This window comes from Monodelphis domestica, chromosome 7 (assembly GCF_027887165.1).
Source record: "Monodelphis domestica isolate mMonDom1 chromosome 7, mMonDom1.pri, whole genome shotgun sequence".
Taxonomy (NCBI): Eukaryota; Metazoa; Chordata; class Mammalia; order Didelphimorphia; family Didelphidae; genus Monodelphis; species Monodelphis domestica.
In genome coordinates, this window is record NC_077233.1 from 56,307,706 (window position 1) to 56,334,535 (window position 26,830).

Below are 26,830 nucleotides of genomic sequence, written 5' to 3' on the forward strand. Positions count from 1 at the left end.
TGCCCCCAAACACCCTCTGTATGGGGAAACTTTGTCCTCCAGCCCAGATATCCTGTTAGCTTTCTTTTCTTCTCATGGTGGGAAGAAATAGAACTCTTAGCCTCTTTGTGGACTTATATTACAATTACCTTTTTGAGGCAGGTGGTCTAAATATTAGACCCATTTTAGAGATCGGATAAACCGAAACTCAGTTTGCTAAAGTGGTAAGGTGTCTATAGTAAAAAGGGGGTACTTAATTGGATTCAGACCTAAACAGAAGTTCATTCAAGTTCATCATTCTTTCTATTATATTGCCCTGATTTTTATTCCCCTCTTCCACTGTCAACCTTGTCATGGTAACACTCAAGATTGCCTCTGTGTTTTACCTCTCTTCTTCCTTATTCTTGCCTGAGTTTTCCTCTAGACTAATTTTGCATGTATATACTTTGCCTTTACCTTCAATACTAGATCTATATGGGTCAATACTCTTATATTCTTTTGTTTTCCTTCCCTCTCCCTCCCAACTTTTAAGGTCTTCTAACTATCTGTTTGACTTTGATAAAATCATTTCTGCTCTCAAGGCTTTAGTTTCTTCATCTATAAAAGGAGGAGGTTGGATTGTAAGATCCCTTTAAGTTCTGTGGACTTCTGCCTGTAATAATCCATTGTTTATTGTTTTTGTTTTTAAAAAACCCTTAAATTCCATATTAGAATTAGTATTGGTTTCAAGACAGAAGAACAGGAAAGCCTAGGCAACTGGGATTAAGTGACTTGCCCAAGGTCACACATCTAGTAAGTATCTGAGGTAAATTTAAACTCGGGAAGATGAGTCTTCCCAAATGGAGGTGTGGCACTCTATCCATTGTACCACCTAACTGACAATTTGTAATGGTACCCTCCTGTTGTTTTTTACTCAGTTTAATTCTTAAGACCTAAAAATAAGAAGGTTGGGGAAGAGGAGTTAGAGGCAAGAAGAACTGTGTTTATATCCTGACTCATATGCTTCTTAGTTGTGTGACCAGAGGGAAGTCACTTAACCTCTCTGTGTCTCAGTTTTTTAACACCTGTAAAATAGAGGAATTGGTCCCTTTCAGCTTTAAATCTATAATTGTATGTGTATGTATTTACTAATCTTACAAAGATGGGCTATCTCAAATACCAAAGCATTTTGTAAAATGTGAGGTCCTCGAACAATGAAATGAGTAGATGTAGCTGCTTATAAAGAACAAAATTCCTTTGAACAAACAAAGCTGTTCTGGGTGGGGGGGGGCAGTTTGGAAAGTTCTGGCCAATGGCCAAGAACACAGCAGTCACCCTCTCTCAGGCACAGACTTCTCTGGGATGGGCCAGGCCTAGCTGGGAAGAAGAGCACAGGCTTTATTTAGAGCCAGAAGAAACTCAAAAAGAAGTTGTTAAAGGTTCTATGTCAATGTGGCAGAAGTCTCCATTGGAGTACCCCAGAGATCTGTTTGGCTCTGCACTATTTGACATACTTATCATTGACTTGGCTAAAGATATGGAGGGCATAGTCATCAGATTAGCAGAGGACCCAAGGCTGTCAGGGATAGCTAATACAGAATGTCAGATTTCAAAAGAATCTTGACAAGATTAAAGCATTAGGCCAAATCGAACAAAATAAACTTTACCAATAATAAATGAAAAGTTAAAAAAACTAATGAGTATGAGAGGCAGGTGGGGCAGTGTTTAGTGGACTGCAAGCTCAATATCATTAGCAATATGTGGGCAGCGAGGTCCACTGTCCTCTCTACAGTCTCCGTTGAGGTATTGTATTCCATTCTGGGTGTCACAGCAAAAGAAGAGTCAGAAATATCTGAACAACAAATATATCTATATGTGAACGAGGGATTAGAATTGTTGGTTTGGTCCTAGAGAGAACCAATAGCAAGGGTTGGAAATGGGAAAGAGGCCAATTTTGACTTGATAGCAAAAGAAACTTTTTACCAATTAGGGTGGTCCAAAAGTGGACCTCCTCCTTAGTATTCCCCCTCCTTAGTGATCTTTAAGCAAAGACAGAAGAACCATTTGTCAGGTGTATTAAAGAGGGGATTCCATTTGGGTATGGGCTGGACTGGCCACCAAGGTCCTTTCCGACTCTCAGCTTTTCTGAGAAGTTCCAATTCCTTTATTGAGATAAGGAAATCAAGGTCCAGAGAAGTGAAGGAATTTCCCCAATTGGTGGACAGTTACAGCCCCCTGGAATTCTAGCCTCATTTTCCCACCATAGTACATTTTCTACTGTACCATATTATCTCCTGGAAAGTTGTATCTTTGGCTACTTAGGAGTTGAGAGGGTGTCACCTGAACTCAAGTACACATAAATCTTCTGGGGCCAGAACACCTTCTCTATAGGAAGGAATGAAGAGATGTGATGGTGGCCCTGCCTCAGTGGGATTGGGAGAAAGTCCATATTTTGAATGTGCCATCTTGTCATCTACGTTCTCTCTCGGAAGTTTGGTGATTATAGGATCAGAGCTTTAGGGTAGGGAACCTTGAGGGACTGATTTAGCCTACTCCTTTTACAGATGAGTCCACTGAGGATGTGGTCTTGAAATGACTTGCCCAAGGTCACGCAGTGACAACATCAGTATGAAATGTCTTGCTGGATTGCATCCTTTTAACTAAAAGAATAATGGAGTGTGGTTGTGTGGGCTGGTCCCCAATCTGTATGACTAGCATCCAAGAAAACCCTTGTTTGGGACCTGTCTCCTAGTTCATCCCCCCTCCCTACTTCATTAGACATAGACACCAGGGATTGGGGTGAGGAAGGAGTTGGTATTTCAGTAAGCCTTTGCTTTTGTTCTCTTCTCAGATCTGGCCCTTGACCTCCAGCCCTCTCTAGATCTCCCTCTGTTTCCAATTCCAGCTGGGCCTCCCCTCACCTTCACTCTTCCTAATGTGGTCTCTCCCTTGGAATCTCTGGAGACATGGTTCTCATTGTTGTTCTCACATAGTAAATGGTCACAGACACAAGTTCTCTCATCCTGTTTTTATTACAAAGAAGTTTCCAAAGCTCCCTCCCTCCCCACCCATCCTCTTGAACAGCAGTATAGATCCCCTTTGCCCATCATTCCACAAAAGGAAAGAAAAACCAGGGGCTTGGTCTCCCTCCCTTGAAAGGACCAGTGTGAGGGTTCGTGGGGTGGGGTATCTTTAATTAAAAATGCTTTTTTGGCTTTTTAACTGGGGAGTGGGGAATTGGGGTATAACCTCCCTCTGTCACCTCTGTGAGGAGCACTGCTTTCTGAGGAGTGTTACCTTTCCAGTGTTAAGTGAAGATCGCCCCCATCCCAGGCACTTCTAGGTCCGAGGGGCTAGGGAGGACCACTGTTTCCTCCCATTTTTGCTACAAAATTCCCATCTTCCCATTTCATTCCTTCTCATCAGCCTCTGTATCCTTCACGCAATCTGGCTGCTATTCACAGTTTGTGTGTGATTTGTGTGTGTGTTTTTTTCTTATAAAAAACTTAGCAAAAAAAAAAGTGGTGCTATTTTTAGAAACCTCTTCTGAAAGTCCAGCGTAGCCCAGCTACAACCCTGGTTCATCTGGAAATTCCTCCCCTCCAAGAGACGTGCTCTCAGAGCCGCCTCTTTTAATTCCCTAGTGTCTCTTGGCCCCCTCTGTTGTTCCCTCCTCCTCTCTGGGTCTGGCTACTTGCAGAACCCTGGTCCGTCCATCCATCCAGTACATTATTCCAGACACGTAGACAAGGGAGAACTGGTTTGTGGTGGAATATATATACAGGCCCAGCTTCCCACTTGTCATGGAAGGCAGCTTCTCATCCATATGTTCTCACCATCTCAGCTTCCATCAGCCCGTCCCCTCCGTGTGAAATTTGAAATTGTCACCATCCGGGTAGGAATGCCCAGCAGGCGCCTTGGAAACTGCAAATCTAGGTGACACGCCTGCAAACCAACCCCCTCCCCATTCACTTGGGGATTTCATTGTTGTCACTGAACCAAAGAACAAATAAAATGGCCATTTGCTTGTTAAGGCTGGTGGCACCACTGCGGTCGATGCCAGCATCTCCCCTCCAGGGCCTAGCTTGGATGAGGTAGTAGTTGGTTGGCGCTGGTCCCCCTTTGGTCATGGGGACAGTCAGAGCCCCGATACCCGTCCTCTGCTTGGCCTTCCACACGGTCCATCCAGCTGTCCTGGTCTGGAGTCAACCTTTGTGCAGTTCTAAGTCCCTGGAAGGCGCAAGTGGCTTTGGGAAGGGTGAGTGTGTGTGTGCTCCTTTGGGAATGTCGGTGGAGACAAGTTCAGAGGCTGGATGAAGTGGGATCAGGGGAACAGTGGTGTGAGAATTAGGAAAAATATCCCTGGAGTTCTCAATCTGTGCCCAGGAATATTTCTTGGATGCGCAAGATGCCTCAGAACGAAGGCTTCTCCTTTTGCCTGGCTCTTAGCCTGAATGGAGCCAGGGCCTGGACTTAAACTCCAGCCATTCTGGGATGTAGGATGGAAGGAAATTTATCTCTCTCCTGGAGGATAGAGTAGAGTATCTCCCCAGATACAGGTTATCCCAGGGCCTGAGGCCCCAGCCCTCTCTCCCCAAACACACATTCTTCTTTGCCTTGTCACAAAGATCTTAGGTCTTAGAGCTGGAAGGCACCTTAGAGGTCACTACTCCTACATCCTTCCCTTTCTCTTTTCACATAAGGAAAGGGAAGCCCAATGACTCATCCAAGGTCACAGAGGCAAGAAGCAGCAGAGCCAGAATGTGAACCAAGATCTCTGAATCCAAATCCATATTTTTCCCCCCACTCCACTGCATCTATGAGATAGCACTCTCTCTTGAGGCCATTGGGACAGGATGGATACGCCCTGGAATGAGTGTGCTTGGTAGAGGCTGGGGATGGTTCACCCATCAGGAAGTGAGTTGCATATTCTTCATTCTGTGGGCCAGCTCTCTGCTGGGTACCAGTCGCCCCAGAGTCTGGGCAAAGAGTTAAGGTAGCAGAACTTAGAGGGTAGAAGCAACAGATTTCTACCCCTCTAAGTCCCTCGATTCTCTAGCTTCAGTTGGGTCCATGGCATCATTCCATCTATTCTCTCTCCCTTGCCATCCACCTATGGGCCAGGCATCTCTGTAGAAATGGTAATGGACAAAGAGACCACGTGTCGGTAGCTTGGACAGAAGGAAGATGATGACAAAGGACTAAGGTGGGCAAGGAGGCAGTGGCCAGAGGTGGTCCAGCTGTGGCTCAGCTTGGACCAGCATTCTCTCTTTCTGGGTGATCAGCTCTTCTCCCTAGGGGGAGTCTGTGGGGAACTGATTGCCCCAGTGGAGGGAAGAATTTTCGGTGAAGTCCTAGTAGACATCTCTGTTCTTCTTCAGCCTTGGGGCTGTGCAAGTGGTTTAAAAAATAAAATGAATCAAAGAAAGGACAAAAAATGGCTTCAGTGGGTCACCCATCCTATCCTGCATTTTGGGGTTTTGTCCCTGGGTTGCTTTCTTCTTCTTTTTTTCTCTTCTTTACCATACAGCACACCATAAAATAGATATTTATTGTCTATATTATATATATTCATATATATATATATATATATACTTTTTTTTAAAAAGACGTCTCAGAGTTAGCAGTGCACTGGATAGCAGAAGGTCACTTCTGGGGGTGGGGGGTAGGGCAGGGCCAGCCCGACTAGGAGAAGGTCTCAGGCCTCACTGCAGCATTCATAGATGTTATCTTCCATGAGTGCAATGACTTGTTCAAACTTATGCTGCAACTGTGTCCTTCGAGTGGTGGCATTTGTCTCTAATGCTGCCATAATCTGGAAAGGAAGGACAAGGGAGCCTCTTAGGGGACTGGATCTTGAGTTCAAATCTGACCTAAGAAACTTCCTAGCTATGTGACCCTGTGCAAGTCACTTCACCCTGTTTGCCTCAGTTTCCTCATTTGTCACATGGGCTAGGGAAGGAAATGACAAACTACACCAATGTGTTTGCCAAGTAAATCCCAAATGGGGTCATGAAGAGTCGAATATGACTGAACTACATAAAGGGGACTAGCTTAACCCTTGAAGGTTAGTGATATGAGATTGGGTCCCTCTGCGCCCCCCACCCCAACATTTTCCCTCTCCAATTTCCCACAGTGCTTAAAATCCCACCATTAGCAGCTTTTCCCTTTGGGTCAAGCACTGCTTTACCCCTTGAGGTTTCCTATTAAAATGCAAAGTCCTCTAAAGAGGGGAGGAAATTTATGACTTGACTGAACAGTCTTGAATGTGAATTCCTCTATCTGATGCTTTTGAGGAGGCCACACAGAGGGACTGGGTGTCTGGAAGGGATGGGAAGGATAGGAAAAGACTGAGGAAAGTGAGGGGCTGAAGATGCATGAGGTCTCTTCTTGGTCTTTCTTGGGACTGGCCGTATTTTGATGAAGAGGTTTCTGCACAAAATCTGAAGGATCAGAGGAGAGCTGGAGCGGGTTCTCCTGGTTCTGGAGACTGGGGCACCTCCAGGTGGATGGGGCTGCTTACCTGAGGACGGTATCTCTTGGCATATTTGTAAATCTCAGCCATGGCAACCTTAGTGTTGAACTCATTCCGATATTTCTAAGGAGAAAGAGAGAGAACATGGCGGTGGGGATGGAGGAGAATGGTAAGTGAATGGCACCTATTCTTCAGATGTGAGATGGCCTCCCTGACTGGGAAGAGGATGACTCCTTGTAAATGAAGGGCAGCCTGACTATCCAGGGGACCCAAGTTCGAATTCTCCTGTCCACAGGAAAGGATACAAACTGGATGGGAGATTATCTTTTAAGGTAAGAGGGTGGGATGTCTTCCTTGCCCCACCAAACTCCCAAACACTTTGCATTGTGACAAAGGAGCTTGGCTTGGGCCTCCTAGAGACTGCAGATACTGAGTTTCCTCTGGGATCAGTTCTAGGACAAAAATGAGGAAGAATATCCTGGAACAGGCCGAGGCTTCTCCCATCCTAACAGAGCTCTCAGATGAAACTATTTCAGCGTATTTCCCTGGACCATGTTGATCAGGAAAGATCTTTTCTGAGGCCCCTTGATTCAGCTGTAAATAACAGAGAGAAGCGAAGGCTGAGGGTCTTTGAGGAGCAGACCTGACCTCTTGGACATTCCATTCTGGGTCACCTGTATGATCACATAGCCAAGACCTCCTCAGGCTTGTTCCTTACCCGGGATTCTTCAGCAAGGTGGGCATTCATTTCCTGCTCACTGAGAGGAGTCATATCATGAATCTGTTTGTAGTATCTTTGAACAATTTTCCTGTACTCAGGAATTTCCTTGGCATATAGAAGCTTATTGGTTGGTGAATCCTGGAGAGGTGGAGAAGGAGAGAGAGGGAGGGGGATTAGATACTGTCCTGGGTGTTTGGATGATGAACTTGACAAGGGCCCACCTTTTTTTGTGTGCCTTGGACCCGTCTGACAGTCTGGTGGAACTTATGGACATCTTCTCAGGATCATGTTTTTAATATGCAATTAAAGACATGGAACTACAAAGGAAGCCCGTTATATTGAAATTATCACTGTACACACACACACACACACACACACACACACACACACACACACACACACACACACAGAATGGAGTGCCAGGCCTGGAGTCAGGAAGACTCATCTTCATGAGTTCAAATCTGATCTCAGACACTTACTAGTGGTATGATCCTAGGCAAGTCATTTAACCATGTTTAACTCAGTTTCCTCACCTGGTAAATGAGCTGGGAAGGGAAATGGCAAACCACTCCATTATCTTTGCCAAGAAAACCCCAGATGGGGTTACAAAGAGTCAGACACAGGGGATGTAGGTGGGTCAATGGACAGAGAACCAGGTCTGGAAGTAGGAAGTCCTGAATTCAAGTATGGCTTCAGAAACTCCCTAGCTCTGTGACCTTGGGCAAGTCTTAACCCCCATAGCCTAGCCCTTGCTGTTCTTCTGCTTTTGGAACCAATATTTCATAGTTTAATATTTTAATAAATTTAATTTATATATAATTTAATAAATAATATAAATTCTAAGACAGAAGGTAAGAGTTTTATAACAACACGTGTATATATGTATGTATATTATATCTATACATATATGTGTGGTATGTGTATATATATATATATATATATATATATACATTATATGTATGTGGGTGGGTGTTGTTATAAGTAAGAGAGGGTTATAGCATGAGAGGGCAGTCTGCAGGGGACAGATGCAGAGGATGGAGGCAGGAGACAAACAGGGAAAGAATTCTGGAATGCTGAAAAGAGGGTTGAGCTGAAGAACTGAGAAGTAGTTAGTCTCTCTGGGGGTTTGCTGACTGTGAGCATCTAGGAGGCTTTGCTGCCAAGCTACCTGGTGGCTTACCTTTAGCTGACCTTCCTGCTAAGTCCTGTGTCTCCTGAGAAAGAAGATCCTTGAACTGAAGCTAGCCTGACTCAACATCTTGTCTACTGCAGCTGTCAGTGAGTGGGAGATCTAAGGCCATCCAGACTTGGGCTCTTTCCCTGGGCCCTGCCAAGCTTATTCCAGACCAGTACCCTACTATCAACTAAAGGGGAGGGGTAGTGCAGAATTATCTAGAGCAGGGACTCATTATGGCCATGGGACTACTTTGCATCTGATAGCTGCTCCACCATTCCCACGCCTGGTGTTTATTTTTATACCATTTTCTTGGCACACAGATACATTACCTAACACACATGTTCAAAGAGAGATAATTGGAAAAGTGATACATTAACTTTTAACAAATCACTTGATTAACATTCTCTATTCTTGTATTGTGATTATAGACAGAATAAAAGGTTGCACACAAGATAAATGATTTTGTCACAGGTGGCTTAATTTTCTCATTTACCCTGTGAGAAGTTTTGAGCTTACAAACAATCAAGGAAAATTACTTATTGCTTTTAATAAAATGAAATAATTAATCAATAGTTCTTGAAAAACAATTCAACAATCATACCATTGAGGTTGAGGGGTACTGGGAACACAATTCAAATTTAGACTGATCCTTTCTCAGGGTTCTTACTAGGGAGTTTCTGAATTACTTATTTGTGTAATCGAGTCACTGAGGCATATTGAAGCTTGATGTACTTGTACTCATTGTATGGGTTTCTATGATTAATTTGTGTGCTGGTTTCTGTGAGTGGGAAAATTTTGAGCTTAGCCTGTAGCTGCAGTTTCATTGGGGATTATGTACCTAAGTAAAAGTCAACCCATGATAGTCTTTTGGGACTGGGTTTGATGGTCTGATCTTTTGGCGATGTTTTAGAGAATTAGGGAACAGGTATTTTGTTCTTGCATTATTCCTTTTGAGACTAGGGGGAATAGTAATCATGTCAATTCATAGGTAAGGGGTATTGATGAGAGAGGTCATGTAAGGGGGACTGAGTGGGCAATCACATCTTGCCAAGGGCCACTCTGTGGCCTCCTTAGCTACCACACATTACTCTGTCAATCCTGGGGACTTTAGTTAGAGAAAATTAGTATCAGGGTTACCCTATCTCTATTTCAACCTTTCCCTAGTTAATTAAAATACTTTCCCAGTTACCGAGTGATTTGTGTGTTGGTCTCAGAGTAGGCTCTGCCCTGATCTGAGTTTCTGTTGGTCTTTTGACCCACAGTTAACAATCTGATACTGGCCCAATACAATTCATCCTATCCCATCCCCCAAAGCACCACCCCAAAACAAGGTGTACATACATCTTTCTCTATACTTATATTCCTTCTCCTCTCAGGGGTTAGAGGCACAGTGCCCCAGGGACCTGGAAAATCTGCATACAGTTTTTCGGTCCTCCTTTCATAGCAGAGAAGTCTGAATGTTTTCTTTTCCTTTTCTGGGGTGTTATTGTAAAATCTGGGTTCTGTATTTGGTCATGGACTCTTGTAGGTCAATGTTACGGTATCTCTACATTCCTAGCCTTTGTGTGTTGTCTGCTGGCTTTTGTGTTCTTTTTGTAAACTACTTATTTAACTTTAAAAAAGAAATTGTGCCTGTTTATGGCTCTAGGAGATCAAATATGTTGGTATCACACAATATTATACACATATTTTGTGCAATTCTGAGTTTCTAAACTTTTTCTGTCATCTGCTGGGCTTCATGTGCCATCTACGACCTTTGCAAACTCCCCCAAATAATCATTTAATTGCCGATGCTGACTCATGATATATCAAAAGTTGTAATGTGGAAGGGCTACCCGAACATATAGAATGAGAACAGCCAAGTGATAATCCATCTCTCTCTATTTTTAAGACCAGTTTGCAGACCCCAGAATTGGAACCCTGGAATTAGATGGTTCTTTCTAGCTCTGGCTGATGATTCTGTGGCTGTAAGGCTATAAGACATCCCTCCCTTCTCAAAGAAGGAAACTGAGGCTCCAAGAGGTATGTGCTATATGCAGTGATTTACCTGAAGTTACGGAGATAGCTAGTGGCAAGTCTGGGATGACAACCCAGGTCTCCTGCTTCCTCGTCCAGGCATCATTTCCCTTCACAGTACTGAGCCAAGGCACTGGGCCAGACACTGTGCTTAACACAACAATTTTTACGTAAACATTTAATGTTAAGTACTTAACAATTATCTCATTTGGTCCTCACAACAACCCTGGGAAGATAGTTGTTGTTATTATCCCCATTAGTAAATTGAGACAAATGGCAGTTAAGTGACTTGCCCAGGATCACACAGCTAGTAAGTGTCTGAGTCTGAATTTGAACTCTAGTCTTCCTAATTCCAGGCTTGGCACTCTATCCCCCCATGCCATCTCGCAGCTCACACTCCATCCCACACTCCATTTCCAAAGTGCTGCAGAAAAAAAAAAGTCATGCTAGTCTCACTTCCTCTTCCCTCAGCACCACATTTATCCTGACTGTCCAGGTTCTGATAGCAGCCCGAGTGGAGGGATTCCATTGAAGGGGAAAGTTGTCAGGATTTTACAGATGTGACCAGAGGACTGGGTTTTACTTGAGGGGTCCTTTTCCCTTTCAGGTTTGGTTTGGCGCCTTACTCCCAATAAACAGGCATGTGCAGTGAGGACAGTTCCTCTCCTGCAGACCCCCAAACAAAGGGAAAACGTGTTGTTGCCTGAGAAGGAAGGGCTTGGGCAGCTGTAATCGAAGAAGAAGCAAAATGGACAACAGAGGAAAAATCCCCCCACAAAATGGCTGTGTCCTTCTGCTCTCCCTCCCCAAAGAGTTCATTTTCCCCGAGACATAGGAACCCCTAAACTTGGTGTCAGAGTGAATTTTCAGGGTCTACCACCAATTCAGGAAAACAAGAGGCGTTGTTCTGCTGAGCAGTAGCCAAAGCAAATCACACCTCGAAAAATCAATGTCATTTTTCATTCTTTCAGTGAGCATTCCTGAAGCGCCCACTGTGTGCCAGCCAATGTGGTGCGTGCTGAGGCTTCAAAGATAAGAATGAACCAGTTCCTGCTTTCAAGAAGCTTCCAGGAAACCATAAGTAAGTTGGGTAAACACAGAATAGTATACATGTCAGACCTTTGGGAAGGGAAAGACTTTAAAACCAAGCAAGACTTAGAAAGAATCACAAAATGTAAAATAAATAATTTTGACTACATCAAACTAAAAAGCTTTTGTACAAACAAAACCAATGTAACTAAAATCAGAAGGGAAACAACAAATTGGGAAAAAATCTTCATAGAAACTTCTGACAAAGGTTTAATTACTCATATTTATAAAGAGCTAAATCAATTGTACAAAAAATCAAGCCATTCTCCAATTGATAAATGGGCAAGGGACATGGATAGGCAGTTTTCAGATAAAGAAATCAAAACTATTAATAAGCACATGAAAAAGTGTTCTAAATCTTTTATAATCAGAGAGATGCAAATCAAAACAACTCTGAGGTATCACCTAACACCTAGCAGATTGGCTAACATGACAGTTATGGAAAGTAATGAATGCTAGAGGGGATGTGGCAAAGTAGGGACACTAATTCATTGCTGGTGGAGTTGTGAACTGATCCAGCCATTCTGGAGGGCAATTTGGAACTATGCACAAAAGGCGATAAAAGAATGTCTACCCTTTGATCCAGCCATAGCACTGCTGGGTCTGTACCCCAAAGAGATAATGGACAAAAAGACCTGTACAAAAATATTCATAGCTGCGCTCTTTGTGGTGGCCAAAAATTGGAAAACGAGGGGATGCCCATCAATTGGGGAATGGCTGAACAAATTGTGGTATATGTTGGTGATGGAATATTATTGTGCAAAAAGGAATAATAAAGTGGAGGAATTCCATGGAGACTGGAACGATCTCCAGGAAGTGATGCAGAGCGAGAGGAGCAGAACCAGGAGAACATTGTACACAGAGACTAATACACTGTGGTATAATCGAACGTAATGGACTTCTCCATTAGTGGCAGTGTAATGTCCCTGAACAATCTGCAGGGATCTAGGAGAAAAAACACTATCCATAAGCAGAGGACAAACTGAGGGAGTAGAAACACTGAGGAAAAGCAACTTCCTGACTACAGTGGCTGAGGGGACGTGACAGAGGAGAGACTCTAAACGAACACTCTAATGCAAATACTAACAACATGGCAATGGGTTCAAATCAAGAACACATGTGATACCCAGTGGAATCACGCGTTGGCTACGGGGGGTGGGAGGGAGGAAAAGAAAATGATCTTTGTCTTTAATGAATAATGCCTGGAAATGATCAAATAAAATACTACTAAAAAAAAAAAGAAGCTTCCATTCTCCTGGTGGGGAGGGTTGTGGAACATGGACATAGATCAAGTGGGGGAAGGAATTAAAAAAGTAAATAAAATTTAAAAAAAATAAGAGGGGCAAGGGAACAAGCATTTATTAAACACCTACTATATGTATTACTACTGCTGCTACTATAGAATACCATAGTAGTATATACTTTGCTAAGTACTTTACATATATTAAGTTTACTTAATCCAATCAAGCCTCACACTTGTGTGACTGAGCAAGTCAGTTAAATTGAACTTAAAGTATTAACTTTACATATATTAAGTAACCACAGAATAGTTACAAGATTAATACAAAGTAATATCGGGGGCCAGCAATGAGGGCAATCAGGAAAGGTCTGATAGGAGACTCAGCCTTTGAGCTGAGCTTTGAAGGAAGCTAAGAGGCGGTGAACAGGGGAAGCCTCCACAGACATCAAGGATAATCTGTGAAAAGGCAGAAGCTAGAGAGGGAATGTTGTGTAGAGGAAAAGGCAGGAAGTTCAGTTTAGAGGAAGGGTAGACTACACAGGGCAGCTAGGAGGTGCAGTCTGGAGTCAGAAGGACCTGAGTTCAAATTTGTCCTCAGACGCTTCCTAGCTGTGTGACCCTGGACAAGTCACTTAATTTTGCCTCAGTTTCTGCATCTGCAAAATAAGCCGGAGAAGGAAATGGCAAAAGCACTCTAGTATGTTTGCCAAGAAAACCCCAAATGGGGATCTGAAGAGTTGGACATGACTAATTGATTAAATAGCAACAGCACCAAAAAGATCCTTCTCTGAATCAGATCTTAAAATTGATAAACTAAGCTATAAAAGACTGTAAAAGAAACCAAGTATATTAAAATATAGTTATCAAAAAAGTATACATGTATATATATGCATATAATATGTATATATACATTGATGTGTGTATACATCTAAATAAACATATGCCTACATGTATATTCACGAGTATTTGTTTTGTGTATATATACACATGCATATGTATAAATATATTCTATCAATATATTAATATAATTAAATATGATATAAATGTGCGTATATACACAAATATATGTATTTATTTCTGTGTATCTAGTATAGATATATAGAGACATATATCCACATATTAATTTAGACAAATTAATATATTTAGATCTCTCTCTCTCTCTCTCCCTCCCTCCTCCCCTCTTCTTCCATGTAGACCCTAGGTCCATGATGGTGAACCTATGGCACACATGCCAGAGATGGCACATCTAGACCTCTCTGTGGACACCCATGCCAAGGACCCAGTGCCTGAAGGACCAATCAGCCCTGCATCCAGATTAAAACCTGACTTCAACCCTTGACCATTTGCTAAAAAAGATTATTTTGGAGGATACCCGTATGATGGGGTGAATGTATAAGGATGATGTCATTTAACCTGAGGGTTATATTTTCCTAAAAGTAAGGGACTTTCCTATAAGCTGGGGCTTTTCCCCTAGGTTTGAGGAGATCATAACTCATATAACTAGTCAGGAGCAGAGTGCTTGCATCCTTCACATCTCCCTTTCCCCAAGCCCAACTACATCACCTGCCCCCCTGTCCCCCTGCCCAGCAGTCTAATGGGAGTACTTCCTCACTCTCCTGGGTAGAGCAGTTCACCTGGCACTCAGTGGAGGGAGGGACCCAGAATGTGATCTCTTGGGGGGCATGGGCACAGAACTTTGTCTGGAAGGTGAGAGCGGGCTGGCACTCCATCTCTAAAAGGTTCCCCATCACTGCCCTAGGTTAAGAACCCTTGTGAAGGTACAATGTTTTGGTGGAAGTTTGTTGTGGCCAGATGAGGAATTGGGCCACTTGGGTTCCAGTCCTGGTCTTATCTTGAACTTGTGTTATGGCTGTAGGCAAGTTAGCTTCTTTCTGGTCTTTGTTTTCTTTCTCTCTACCATGAGGGAATTGGATGAGATGACTACTTGATTTCTATGACAAGGTAATTTTGGTTTAAGGGGAAAAAAAGAGGCGTGCGAAAAGCAAAACAATGCTACGGCCAGTCCTGCCCCCCCAAGCCAATCCATCCATCACTTTAATAAGCCTTTATTGAGTACCCACTAGGTATCAGACACTGCAAAATAAGCCAGAGAAGGAAATGGCAAACTGCTCCAATATTTTTGCCAAGAAAATCCCAAATAGGGTCACGGAGAGTGTGATATGATTGACTGACTAAACAACAAAAAAGAAGCCTTCTCAGAATCAGATCTTTAAATTCACAAAATAAGATACAGAGAATTACAGAGGAAACCAAGTGTATCATGGGCATGGGGGTGTAAGCACCAAAGGAAATGGTCCCTACTCTCCAGGCACTTCTATCCTGTTGATTGAGAGTCCATGACTGCCTGAAGTTGAAAAGTTTTGTCAGTGCCTAAAAAGGGATGTGGCGATACAAGCTGCTATCAGCAAAGGGGCTAGTCTATTCTGATGGGTGAAAAAGCGAGAGTTTCCTCTCTGGCTCCATATCACTTCCCTTCATCCCATGAGGCTGGGCTGCTGGAAGCCTTTCCATCTGCTGTCTGACCCAAGCTAACCTCTAACCCTATCTATCACCTGATAAGGGAAAACAAGAGGTGCTGGATATGGGGTCAGAAATGTGAAAAAAGAAATATAAACATCCAGGCCCCTCCCCATCCTTCTCCCAGCCCCACAATGAAGGGAAATCCATCCACTTGGTCTCTGTGGAGGACCCTTCTGAAGCATTCGATTTCAATAGATTATGCAGTGGTGGGGAAGAGAAGGAGGCTTGCTGGGCATTCTTCTACTTGTGAGGGGGGTCTGGGAGGGCCTGGGGAATGGAGCCAGATGGGATAGATAGGCAATCAAGGTATATTCTAGTGAAAGGAGAACTGGATGTAGAATTAGAAGACCAGCTGAATCCAATATACCTGGCATTCATTACACACCTGCAATGTGTTAGCTAGGTGGTGGAGGATACAGAGAGAAAGGCAATCCTTGCCTTTAAAGAACTTCATGTTTTTACTGGGTTTGCATTCTGATGCTGAGAACTGCTACCCAGATGACCTTGGGTGTGTCCCTGAACTCCTTTGAGCCTCAGACTCTTCCTAGGCAAAATAAGGGGGCTGGACCAGATCAGAAGTTCTCAATCTGGGGTCTGTGAACTTAAAAAATATATATTTGGCAACTATTTCAATATAAGTGATTTCCAGGAAAAATATTCTAAATTAATTAATTAAATAAAAATTTCCAATAAAAAAGAATATAATTGATTTTTTTTGTAATCTCATGGATTTTATTTTGTGCATTTAAATACTTTCTGGGGGGAAAAGTTTGCAGATTTTAAGATAAATCAATAAGGATTTATTTATTTATGTTTTTAAACCTTTACCTTCTGTCTTAGAATCAATACTAAGTGTTGGTTCCAAGGCAGAAGAGAGCAGTAAGGGCAAGGCAACTGGGGTTAAGTGACTTGCCCAGGGTCACAGAGCTAGTGAGTGTCCCGAGGCCAGATTTGAACCCAGGACCCTCCTGTCTCCAGGCCTGGCTCTCTTTCCACTCTGCCACCTAGATGCCCTGCAATAAGGATTTATTAAGCATCTACTGTGTGCTAGATATCGTGCTGAGTGCTTGGGACACAACAAAAGGGTTTGCTCCCTTTTGCTCTCACATAGCTCAATATCTAATAGGAGAGACAACATACTGAATATAGACAAAAAATATAAAGAGGAAAAATTGGAGCTAGAGTCTCATCTGAAAAGCACTGGTCTCCTAAGAAAATAGGGAAAGACTTCTTCCAGGAGGTAGGATTTGAACTGCGCCCTGAAGGAAGCTGTAAGAAGAGATGAGTGGGGAGAGTAGTTTGGGCAGGGGGGGATGCCAGTGTAGCTGGATCATTGGCAGAGTGTGGAGGGGTTGTGGAGGGCTTTGTAACTAATTCTCGAGGTGATAGGGAATATACCACTGGAATATACTCAACATTGGGCCAATATGGTAGACGTGTGCTAGCTGAGTGGAGGATGGATTGGAATGGGGAAGAGACAGGGATTTGTCCCAGTGTGAGGCACTGATGCTTGCACCAGGGTGGTGGCAGTGTTAAGGGAGAGAAGGGAGATACATAAGATATGTTTATGAAGATAGAATTGACAGGATTTGGCAACAGATTGGATGGGGGCAGGGATGACAGAGTGAATATAAAATGGGGATAATAATAGCACCTCCCTCTCAGGGTTGTTGAGGGGATGCAATAAGATAATAGTTGTAAGATGCTTAATAAAAACTATGCTAGTTATAATAATAATAGTTACTGTTATCTAGGCAATGAGAGTGAGATGAAGGACAGGATGATGCAGGTGGAAAGACTGTGGTGCTCTTGCTAGTAATAAAGAAAGTAGGAAGAAGGGAGGGGCTTAGGGGGAAAGATATTGGGTCCAGTTTTGGACATGCTGTATTTATGAGGCCTATGGGAAATCCAGTTAGAGATGTTCAGTAGGCAGTTGAAGATGCAAGAGTAGAGGTTGGACGATAGATGTTAGGACTGGATAAGTAGATTTAAGAATCCTCTGCATAGAGATGATAATTTAATCCACAGGAGCCAATGAGATTATCAAGTGAAATAGTACGAAAGCAGAAAAGAAGAGGGTCCAGACCAGAGCCTCTGGGGTCACCTACAAGTTCTGGGTGCAGCCTGGATGAAGATCTAACAAAAGAAACTGAGAAGGATCAGTCAGACAAGACGAAGGAGAAAGAGGAGAGAAGAGAGCATTAAGGAGAGAGGAGTGATCTATATTACCAAAGGTTGCAGAGGGGTCAAGAAGAAGGAGGATGGAGAAGACCACTGGATTTGGCAATTAAGGGATCGATCACTGGTGATTTTGGAGAGAACGGCTGCCATTGGATGATGGTGCTGGAAGTCAGGCAGTAGAGAGTTAAGAGAGTAACAGAAAAAGACGTGGCAACTCTTCAAGGAGTTTAGGTACATAAGGGGAAAAGGTGATAGAGAACGATAGCTAGCGGGGCTGCAACGATAAAGTGAAGGTTTTTTGAGGATAGAGGAGACAGGGATGAGTTTGTAGGCAGCAGGCAAGCAAGTCAGTAGGCAGAGAGAGATCAAAGATTAGTGAAAGTGTGGATGAAAGAGTGCCCAATCTAAGGAAGACGGGACAGAACAGAATCCCTTGTGCCTTGGCAAGGAGAAGGGTGACTTAGCTGTCTGAATGGTGTGATCTGAAGAGGGGAAAAGAGAGCTCTTGGTGAATGGTCTCATTTTCCCATTAAAATGTGAGGCAAGTTTCTTAGCTGAAAGAGTTGGGGGATCAGGCTGCCAAAGAGACCATGTCACAAAAAGGGTTAGGAATCCCTGGACTAGATAAACCCACATAAAACATCAGCATTTCTATATATTACCAACAAAACCCAGCAGGAAGAGATAGAAAGAGAAATGCCATCTAAAATAGCTGCAGATAGTATAAAACATAAAATACCTGCCAATAGGTATGGAGAGACTATACAAACACAATTATAAAACACTTCACACAATTAAAGACAGATCCAAACAACTGAAGAAATATTCATTGTTTGTGGGCAGACCAAACTAATATAATAAAAATGACAATACTACCTAAGTGAATTGATTTATTCAGTGCCATACCAATCAAACTACCAAAGAATTATTTTATAGAACTAGAAAAAATAATAAAATCCATCTGGAGCAACAAAAAGTCAAGAACATTAAGGAAATCAATAAAAAACATTTTAAAAATGAAGGCAACCAAGCACTACTTGATCTCAAACTATACTCTGAAGTAGTAAATCATCAACATAATGTGGTACTAAACAAGAAATACAGTAGTTGATCAGTCAAATAAACTAGGTACATAATATACAGAAGTAAATGACCACAGCTACTGGTGTAAGAACTCACTGTTTGACAAAAACTGCTGGGAAAATGGAAAAGCAATCTAGGAGAAACTAGGTATAGATCAGCATCTCATACCTTATACTGAGATAAGGTCAAAATGGGTACAAGATTAAGACATAAAGGTTGATATAAGCGTATTAGAAGAGAATAGACAAATTTATCTGTTAGCTCTATGGACAAGGATAGAATTCATGACCAAATGAGATAGAGTGGATCATGTGGGGTAAAAAATAGATAACTTTAATTACATGAAGTTAAAAAGTTTTTGCACAAATAAAACCAATGCAACTAAAATTAAAAAGAAAGGAGGAAACTGGGGAAAAACTGGCCTCATTTTTCAAATATATAGGGAGCTGAACCAAATTTATAAGAGCCATTTCCCAACTGATATATGGTCAAAGGATATGAATAGGCAGTTTTTTATAAGAAGAAATAGAAGCTATCAATAGTTATGTGAAGAAATGCTCTAAATCACTACTAATTAGCTAAATGCAGATTAAAACAACTCTTGAGAGAGATCAAAGATTGGTGAACCCACCCATCAGACTGGCTAACATGCCAGAAAAGGAAAATGACAAATGCTGGAGTGGATTTGGAAGAGTAAGTACACTAATGCACTGTTGATGGAAAGGTGAACTGGTCCAACCATTCTGGAGAGCAATTTGGGACTATGCCCAAAGGGCTTTAAAAACTGTGCATACTCTCTGACTCAGCAATATTGCCACTAGATCTGTATCCTAAAGAGATGAAAACAAAAGGAAAAGGACCCACATGTATAAACATTTGTAGCAGCAATTTTTTTGGTGGCAAAAATTGGGAAACTGAGGAACCCATTAACTAGGAATGGTTGAATAAGCTGTGGTATATGATTGTGATGGAATGCTATTAGGTTGTAAGAAGAAATGAAGAGGATGGATTTAGAAAAACCTGAGATGACTTATATGAGCTCATGCAAATTGAAGTGAGGAGAATCAGCAGAACAATCTACATAGTAACAACAATAATGTGATGCTATGAACAAGAAGTGGAAGACTTAGTCATTGTGATCAATACAATGATCCATGATAAGTCCAAAAGACACATGATGAAAAATGCTATCCACCTCCAGAGAGAGAACTGATAATCTCTGAATATAGAATAAATGTATTTTTTCTTTCTTTTTTCCTTACAGTGACTAATGTGAGAAAATGTTTTGCATGACTTCAAATATGTGTAATGGGTACAATATTTCTTGCCTTATCAATGAATAGGGGAGGGAATGGATGGAGGAAGAGAATTTAGAACTGGGCAAAAAAAAGAAGTCCTAGATTAGACGACCTTTAAGATCCTTTTCATATTAAATTGGAAAGCTAGTTGGCTTAGTGAACTAAGCATTGGACATGGTCAGGAAGATCTGAGTTCAAGTTACTTAGCCTTTATTGTTCTTGGTTTCCTCATCTTTAAAATAGGGCCAATAACAGTATCTTTCTACCAGCATTGTTGAGGATAAAATGAGATATTTTTAAGCCCTTACCTTCCGTCTTAGAATCAATACCATGTATTGGTTCGGAGGCAGAATAGTGAAATGACTTGCCCAGGGTCACCCAGCTAGGAAGTGTCTGAGGCCATATTTGAACCCAGGACCTCTCATCTCTATGCCTGGCTCTCAATCCACTGAACTACCTATCTGCCAAAATGAGATATTTCTAAAGTACTTTGTCAACCATAAAGTACCATAAAAATGTCAACTATTAATTATTAGCTAAATCCTATGATCAGATGATGATTCACCCATGATGATGATGGTTGTATTTGTCCCTCTCTATACTGAGGGTGAGAGAGCCTAGATTAAAAATCTAGGCACATTTCACCAAAAGCTAATAAGGTTTATTATCTTGTTATTTTATTGCCCATAAAACTTTCTTACTTCATTCTCCACCCTTTCTGCAATTTGTGTACCCTAAGACAGTCACTAGGTTGGAGTTTACATAAGTTCAGAAAACCTTTCCTTTAGAGAATATGAATTAATAGGGTAAACAAGATCACAGGGGGGAGGTTTAAAATATCTAAGAGAATAACATCAATCACTTTAGAATATCACAAATAACACATTTACATAATATGAAGTCTTTTAAGATTTATGAAGTCCTTTCCTCCTCCCAACACTGGTGCCACTTGCATGCAAATGATGGAAATGTGAATTACAAATATAGCGGGTCCCCTGAGGACCTTTACTAGACCAGTTTAATCCAACCACAAACATTTATTAAGTCCCACACTATCACCAAGGTACCCTGCTAGACCAAGGACCACAGATTTAGAAGAGGCCATCTAGACCAATCCTAACAGGGGAGAATGGAAGCCTAAAGAGGTTTCCAGACTTGCCCCAGGTCACATGGGTAGAAGGCAGCAGAGTTAAAATGAGAACTCAGGTTCTTAGGCTTCCAATCCATCACTCTTAGACCAAAATGTAAGTGTCCCTTCAGTGGGGTTACAATGGACAACTGAAATGAATGTGAATGATGGTTAGTTTGGTTACACCATCCATCTCTGCCAGGCCAAAATGGTAGGTCTTCCCTTTCTCCTCCACCACAGATAAAGCCTGCATCCTTTGCCCCTAATAAGTCATCTTGCCAAAATAATCCTAAAATCCCAGTTTTGCAGAGGAGCATCACCAACACAGAATCTCAAGGCTGGAAAAGACCTTGAAGGCCAGCTAGTCCTTGAAATAGACTCATCCCCTCAACATATCTGACAAGTGGCTTTCAAGCATCTGATTAAAGCCCTCCATGAGGGAGGACCCTCTGCTTCCTGAGGCAACCCATGCCACTGATAAACAATTCTAGCTCTCTGGAAATTTTCCCTGACAAGACAAAATTGGTTTCTTTAAAGCTTCTGTCCGTTGTTCCTGGCCCTGACTTTGGGACCAACAGAATGACTCAAATCCTTCTTCCACATCCTAGTTTTAATGGTAGCCATCACATCACCCCTCAGTCCTCTCTTCTCCAAAGTAAACATCGCTTGTTTCTGGAACTCATCCTCATGATCTCTAGGCCCCTCCTCATCTTGGCTGCCACTCTTTGCCTTATTAATGCCCTCTGTGAAATGTGCCACCCAGAATGGAACCCAGAGCCCTGGAAAAGGCTGACCTTGCCTAACTGTAGGTCGGAGATGGAGCAGGCATCAATGAAGGCTTGGGCAATGACAGAAAGACAGGCATCTATGTGATCAGTCTTGTCGATGTCAAAGACAAACTGGGGGTTCTTCAGAATGTTGACCCAGAATCGCAGAGGTAGGCTGTCATGGAAGAGAGTGGAGGAGAGTGAAAACCAAAGGCAGGGAGAGCCCCGGCCCACCCACACTGTGCCAGCCTGTTGGCTAGGAGAGAGGAAGGAGGCCAGGGGATGAGAATGGAGTCTGGGAAGGGGAGCAGCAAGGTTGGGTGTTTGATCTTTTTTATGACAATATGGGATTACTTAAATCTGGTTGATGAGTGAGACAGGGGTGGGGGTGGTATATCAGGGCAGGATCTTTTCCCCTTCTCTGGCAGACAGCTGTGTGAGGGAGGCCCGTCCATCATGGCCTTGGACCACAGACAGAGTGGCCTTCATCACTGGCTCTGCCAGAAATTACCCTCCCTTCATGTCTGATCAGACCTTCCTCCACCTGGCATGCATCCCTTCTATGGATGAAAGGAATGTGGCAGGAAAGGAGGGGTTAGGAAGGGCAGCATCAGAAGAGAGCCTCTTTGGGAGCCACAGGAGCCTGCTGTTCACTGAGAGATGGAAGAGAACCTGCCTTGCATCACCTGTTCTGAGTTACTGGCTACAAGGCCTTAGGGATGCCCCCTGGATTTCAGTATGATTTCTTTGATCTCTCTTCTCTTCAAAAATAAGATGGGAAAACATCCTTCAAGGCTGTGATTCAGTCATGTGACTGCTCCCTGGCCCAAGGCAGGCTGCACCCCCACCACCCCAGAAGATATTTCATAATTGCTGATGGAAAAAAACCCCAAACCATCACCTGGGGACCATCTTTCCAGGGAATGAGCACTCAGCAAGGCCAATTGTCAGACAAACAGGCCATGTACTTGGTCTATCTAGCTTTGGGTGACCTGCCATTAGCTTGAGATTGGCTACTGGCATGGCCTTTGAGATGTTGGGTCCCCTCTGTGTCCAGAAAATGGCTTTGGCAGCAGACGGAAAACTGAAAGTCTTTTAAGTTGCGCATTTGGCCTGGAGGTGTGAGGAGGAGGTAGAGTAGCTGGAGCTCTCTTCTAACTTTGTCTGCCTCCTCTCACAGCTACATTCTTGGAGGAGGGAGGAGGGAGGAGGAAGGAGGGGGGTCTTCTGGCAGAAGCCATTCTGGAGAGATGCTCCATTTCATCTTCTGAATTTGGGGGATTGAGCTGGAAAGTCTCTCAGGGACCACTGAGGCCAAACCTCTCATTTGACAGAGGTGGAAACTGAGGCTCTTTCAGATGGGCTTTCTATTGTGCTGTCATGCCTACTTCCCAAGGCTGCATCCTCTTTGTCCCCAAGTTCTCCCTTTAAGCAATGCTTAGTCCCAAGTGTGAAGCAACTCAGTGGAGATTTGGCAGGACCTGGATGGGTTTCATTCCTCCTATCCTGGACATTCAATGGTCCCCATGGCAACAGGCAGGTACTTAAGAAACTGAAGTGGCCCTAGATTTTCACTCTTAACCCTTTGACAGCCTCTAGCTTCATAACGTTGATACTTCACTTTTAATTAAGGAGTGGATCCTCACACCCCTATTTTCTTTCCTTCCATTCTGGATGGCAAGAAGCCTCCGAATGGGATCAGCTTATGGGAATCTGCTTGAAAATCAGGCTCTGAGCATGCTCCTAGATTCTTAAATTAATTTTGTTCATGTTGACAATAATAAAAATAACAATGATGGTGACAATGGTCCCCCACAGGCATACAGCTCTTTTTAAAAAAAAACAAAAAACCTCTTACCTTCTGTCTTAGAACTGATACTGTCAGCTTCAAGGCAGAAAAGCAGTAGGGACCAGATGACTAGGGTTACGTGACTTGCTCAGGGTCACCCAGCTTGGAAGTGTCTGGGGTCATATTTAAACCCAAGACCCCCCATCTCCAGGCCTGGCTCTCTGCCCACTGAGGCATCTAGCCGCCCCATGCATAAAGCTCTCAAGGCATAAAGAACTTCCCTGTCCATAATCTCATTTTTGAGATCAGCACGGCAGAGATACTTATGGCCATTTTTTACAATTAGGAAAACAGAGGCTCATCTAGGGAAGAGAGAGGCTTGAGGTCACTTTGCAGGGAAAAAGAGCAACGGTCTGGGAGTTGAGGGAACCAAACACTAGTCCCAGCTCTGCCTCTGGGCAAGTCACTTTGTATCTAGGCCCCTATTCCCATGCTCATAAAATAAGAGGACTAGCCTAGATCTAGGGCAGGTTGCGGTCATGGACCCTTCTGGCAGGCTGGTGAAGCCTGTGGATTCTTCTCAGAATCACATTTTCAAGTCATTGAAGGAAATACTACATTTTAGTTAGAGGTAAGTGAAAATAAAGATGTCCCTTTTCCCCCACGATCCCCTGAAATCTATCCACAGCCCTCAGCCCTCAACTTAAGATCTCTTGGACTAGATGATATTTGAAGTCTCCTTCCTGCTCTAATAATGGCTCAACCTCTAGCCAGTTAGTGGCAGAACTGGGACTAGACTCCCAGGCCTTCTGTTAAGTTGTTTCTCTCTTATAGTCTTTCTTCTTATGGCCTCTAGCTGAGAACTACTAAATTCCTCCATGCTGATTAGAATTCCTGGATGTGTGCATGAGCATCCTCTCTGAAGAATGCAGGTTCCTTGAGGGCAGAGACTGCTAGGTTTTCGGTCTTTGCAGTCCTCCTAATGCCCCTCTCTCCCCCTCTCCTACATCCCATCTAGCCTGGTGCCTGGCACAGGGTAAGCATTTGGTAACTAGTTTTGATTAGAGCTGCAATGAGTGAACAAATGGATCAATGAACTGGCCGGGCTAGGAATGGAGGGGACTAAAGGAGGTCAGATGAGACATGGGGTGGGGGTGGGGGAGCAACGATTCCCTCCATCCCTCCTTTCCAGACCTGTTGGTTTTCCAAATGTGCAAAGTATCTGGGTCTGTGATTCCTCTCTTCTCAGCCTGTTCTTCCAAGAAATCAAAGAAATACTTGATGGCCAAGGGAGGCTTGTCTTCCCGGATGCTGAGGATGGCTTTGAACAGGTCGTCCAGAAATTTCTGCAGTGTGCCCTGCCAAGACAACAAGTGTGCCAGCCTAGTCAGCCTGGTGTCCAGGTTAACTGGCCATCTTGGGGGCAAAAACGCATTTGGGCTTTAATGAGCTTCTGCTCAGTGGCCAGATTCACTTGGCTTCAGGAGGAAGCGAGAGAGAATTGAAAGGAAGCAAAATCTCCTCTCCCCTACCCCCACCCCCTGCCGCCTCTCGTCTGAAAGCTGGGCACGCTGATATAATTAGCGTTTGTTTTAATTTAATTTCTCTTGGCACCAGTGTTCTCTTTGACTACTTCTGGCATCTCAGGACACAGCTGTAATTGTTTGGTACAGTAAATGGAACAGAAAACTCAGCCACGGCTTGCTGTTCTGATGGTCTCTCCAATTATAAAGAACATTAGGCGGTAATGTAATCCAGGGGAGAAACAAGGCATACCTTTTGTGATGTGCAGTGAGTGAGAGAGAGCACTGTGGTTGGATAATGATACAGTCTCATCTCAGGGACTTCAAAGCATTCCCCTCACCCAGCATCCTTCATCCATTTCCCATGGAAGAAGCCTTGCATAAGAGACACTCCCTATTTTCAGAGCCATAAGGGTTTGGGGGGGACCAATCCTCTCCTCAACCTAATCTTTCCTAGATAGACAAGGTTCCTGTGAGTGGGTACCAACAATGAGAATAGTATCCCTTATAATGCTAGAATGTCTGATGCCTTCCAGAGTGCTTTTGTCCATCACTCATTTGATATTCACAAGAAGAATAAAGAAGGCAGGGCAGGGAGTTGTCAGTGTAGGGTTAGGAAAAGGTCCTAGGCTTGTAGCTGGTGGAGTCCTAGGTTCAAATCCCATATCTAACATTTACTACCTGTATGGCTTTCTCTGTTTCTTCTTTTGCAAAATGGGGAAAGATGATCCTGATCAAAGGGTACCTGGTCTACACTCTCCCCTCTGCCCTGACCAAAAAAAAAAAAACCCAAAACAACTTTTTTTTCTGATCAGGAAACTGAGGCCCAAAGAGGTGAGTGATTGTGTCCAAGGCCACACAGGTATCATCAATAAATCAATAAGTATTTATTAAGTAGCTGCTATTTGTTAGGCATTGGAAAAACAGACCTAAGTGAAATCTTTTCTGTCTTTAAGGAAATTACATTCTTTCAGGGGAAACAATATCCATCCACACACATATCTATCTATCTATCTATCCATCCATCCATCCATCCATCCATCCATCCATCCATCCATCCATCTATCTATCTATCTATCTATCTATCTATCTATCTATCTATCTATCTATCTATCTATCTGCCTCTGTGTCTATCTTCTTTCTATCTTTTTATCTATGTCTATCAGTCTATCTATATCTATCTATATCTGTCTCTCTGTCTATCTAGCTGTCTGTTATCTGTTTGTCTCTGTGTCTATTTATCTTCTATCTTTTTATCTATGTCTATCTGTGTCAATCTTATCTATCTGTCTGTCTGTCTATTTAGCTAGCTCTCTATCATCTGTCTCTCTATCTTCTTTCTTTTTATCTGTCTCTATCTAGTTGTCTGTCTGAAATTTGTCTATCTGTGTCCATCTATCTTCTTTCTACCTTTCTATGTCTGTCTATCTGTCTGTCTGTCTGTCTGTCTGTCTGTCTATCTATCTATCTATCTATCTATCGGCTTAATAAATGTTTATTGAATTGAATTGGCTCAAAACCATGTTGGGGGCTAAGGAAGGATTTTGATGGTCACGTCTGAAAGCATTTTAGTTCTTACCTTGGTTGAAAGCAACCTAGTCAAGTAGATCTCAGGGAGAACCTTCTTCCTATGGCTTTGCTTGTGTGACTTCTTACTCTCAATCAATTCGTCAGTAGGAAGCACCTGAGCAAACGTGGTAAGAAAGGGAAGCCGTCAGCCCTTCTGGTTCTGAAACACCTTGAGAATGAGCATGATGCCAAAATCAAAGGCTTAACTTTGGTTCTTACCAGACAACCAATACTCAGGATACCCAAAGGAAGAACTTGCTCAAAGGAAGAACTG

At 42.9% G+C, this 26,830-nt stretch overlaps 1 protein-coding gene across 1 annotated transcript in view; it reads right to left on the bottom strand.

The window, feature by feature from the left end:
* Positions 1 to 2,971: 2,971 nt before the first annotated feature.
* Positions 2,972 to 26,830, bottom strand: part of PLXND1 (plexin D1) — a 225,249-nt gene continuing 201,390 nt past the window's right edge. Inside the window, 6 exon segments of the mRNA XM_056804691.1 lie at positions 2,972 to 5,773; positions 6,482 to 6,556; positions 7,152 to 7,292; positions 21,703 to 21,850; positions 24,659 to 24,822; positions 26,567 to 26,671. Of these exon segments, the coding sequence (XP_056660669.1) occupies positions 5,657 to 5,773; positions 6,482 to 6,556; positions 7,152 to 7,292; positions 21,703 to 21,850; positions 24,659 to 24,822; positions 26,567 to 26,671 (750 nt within the window). The 3' untranslated portion in view covers positions 2,972 to 5,656.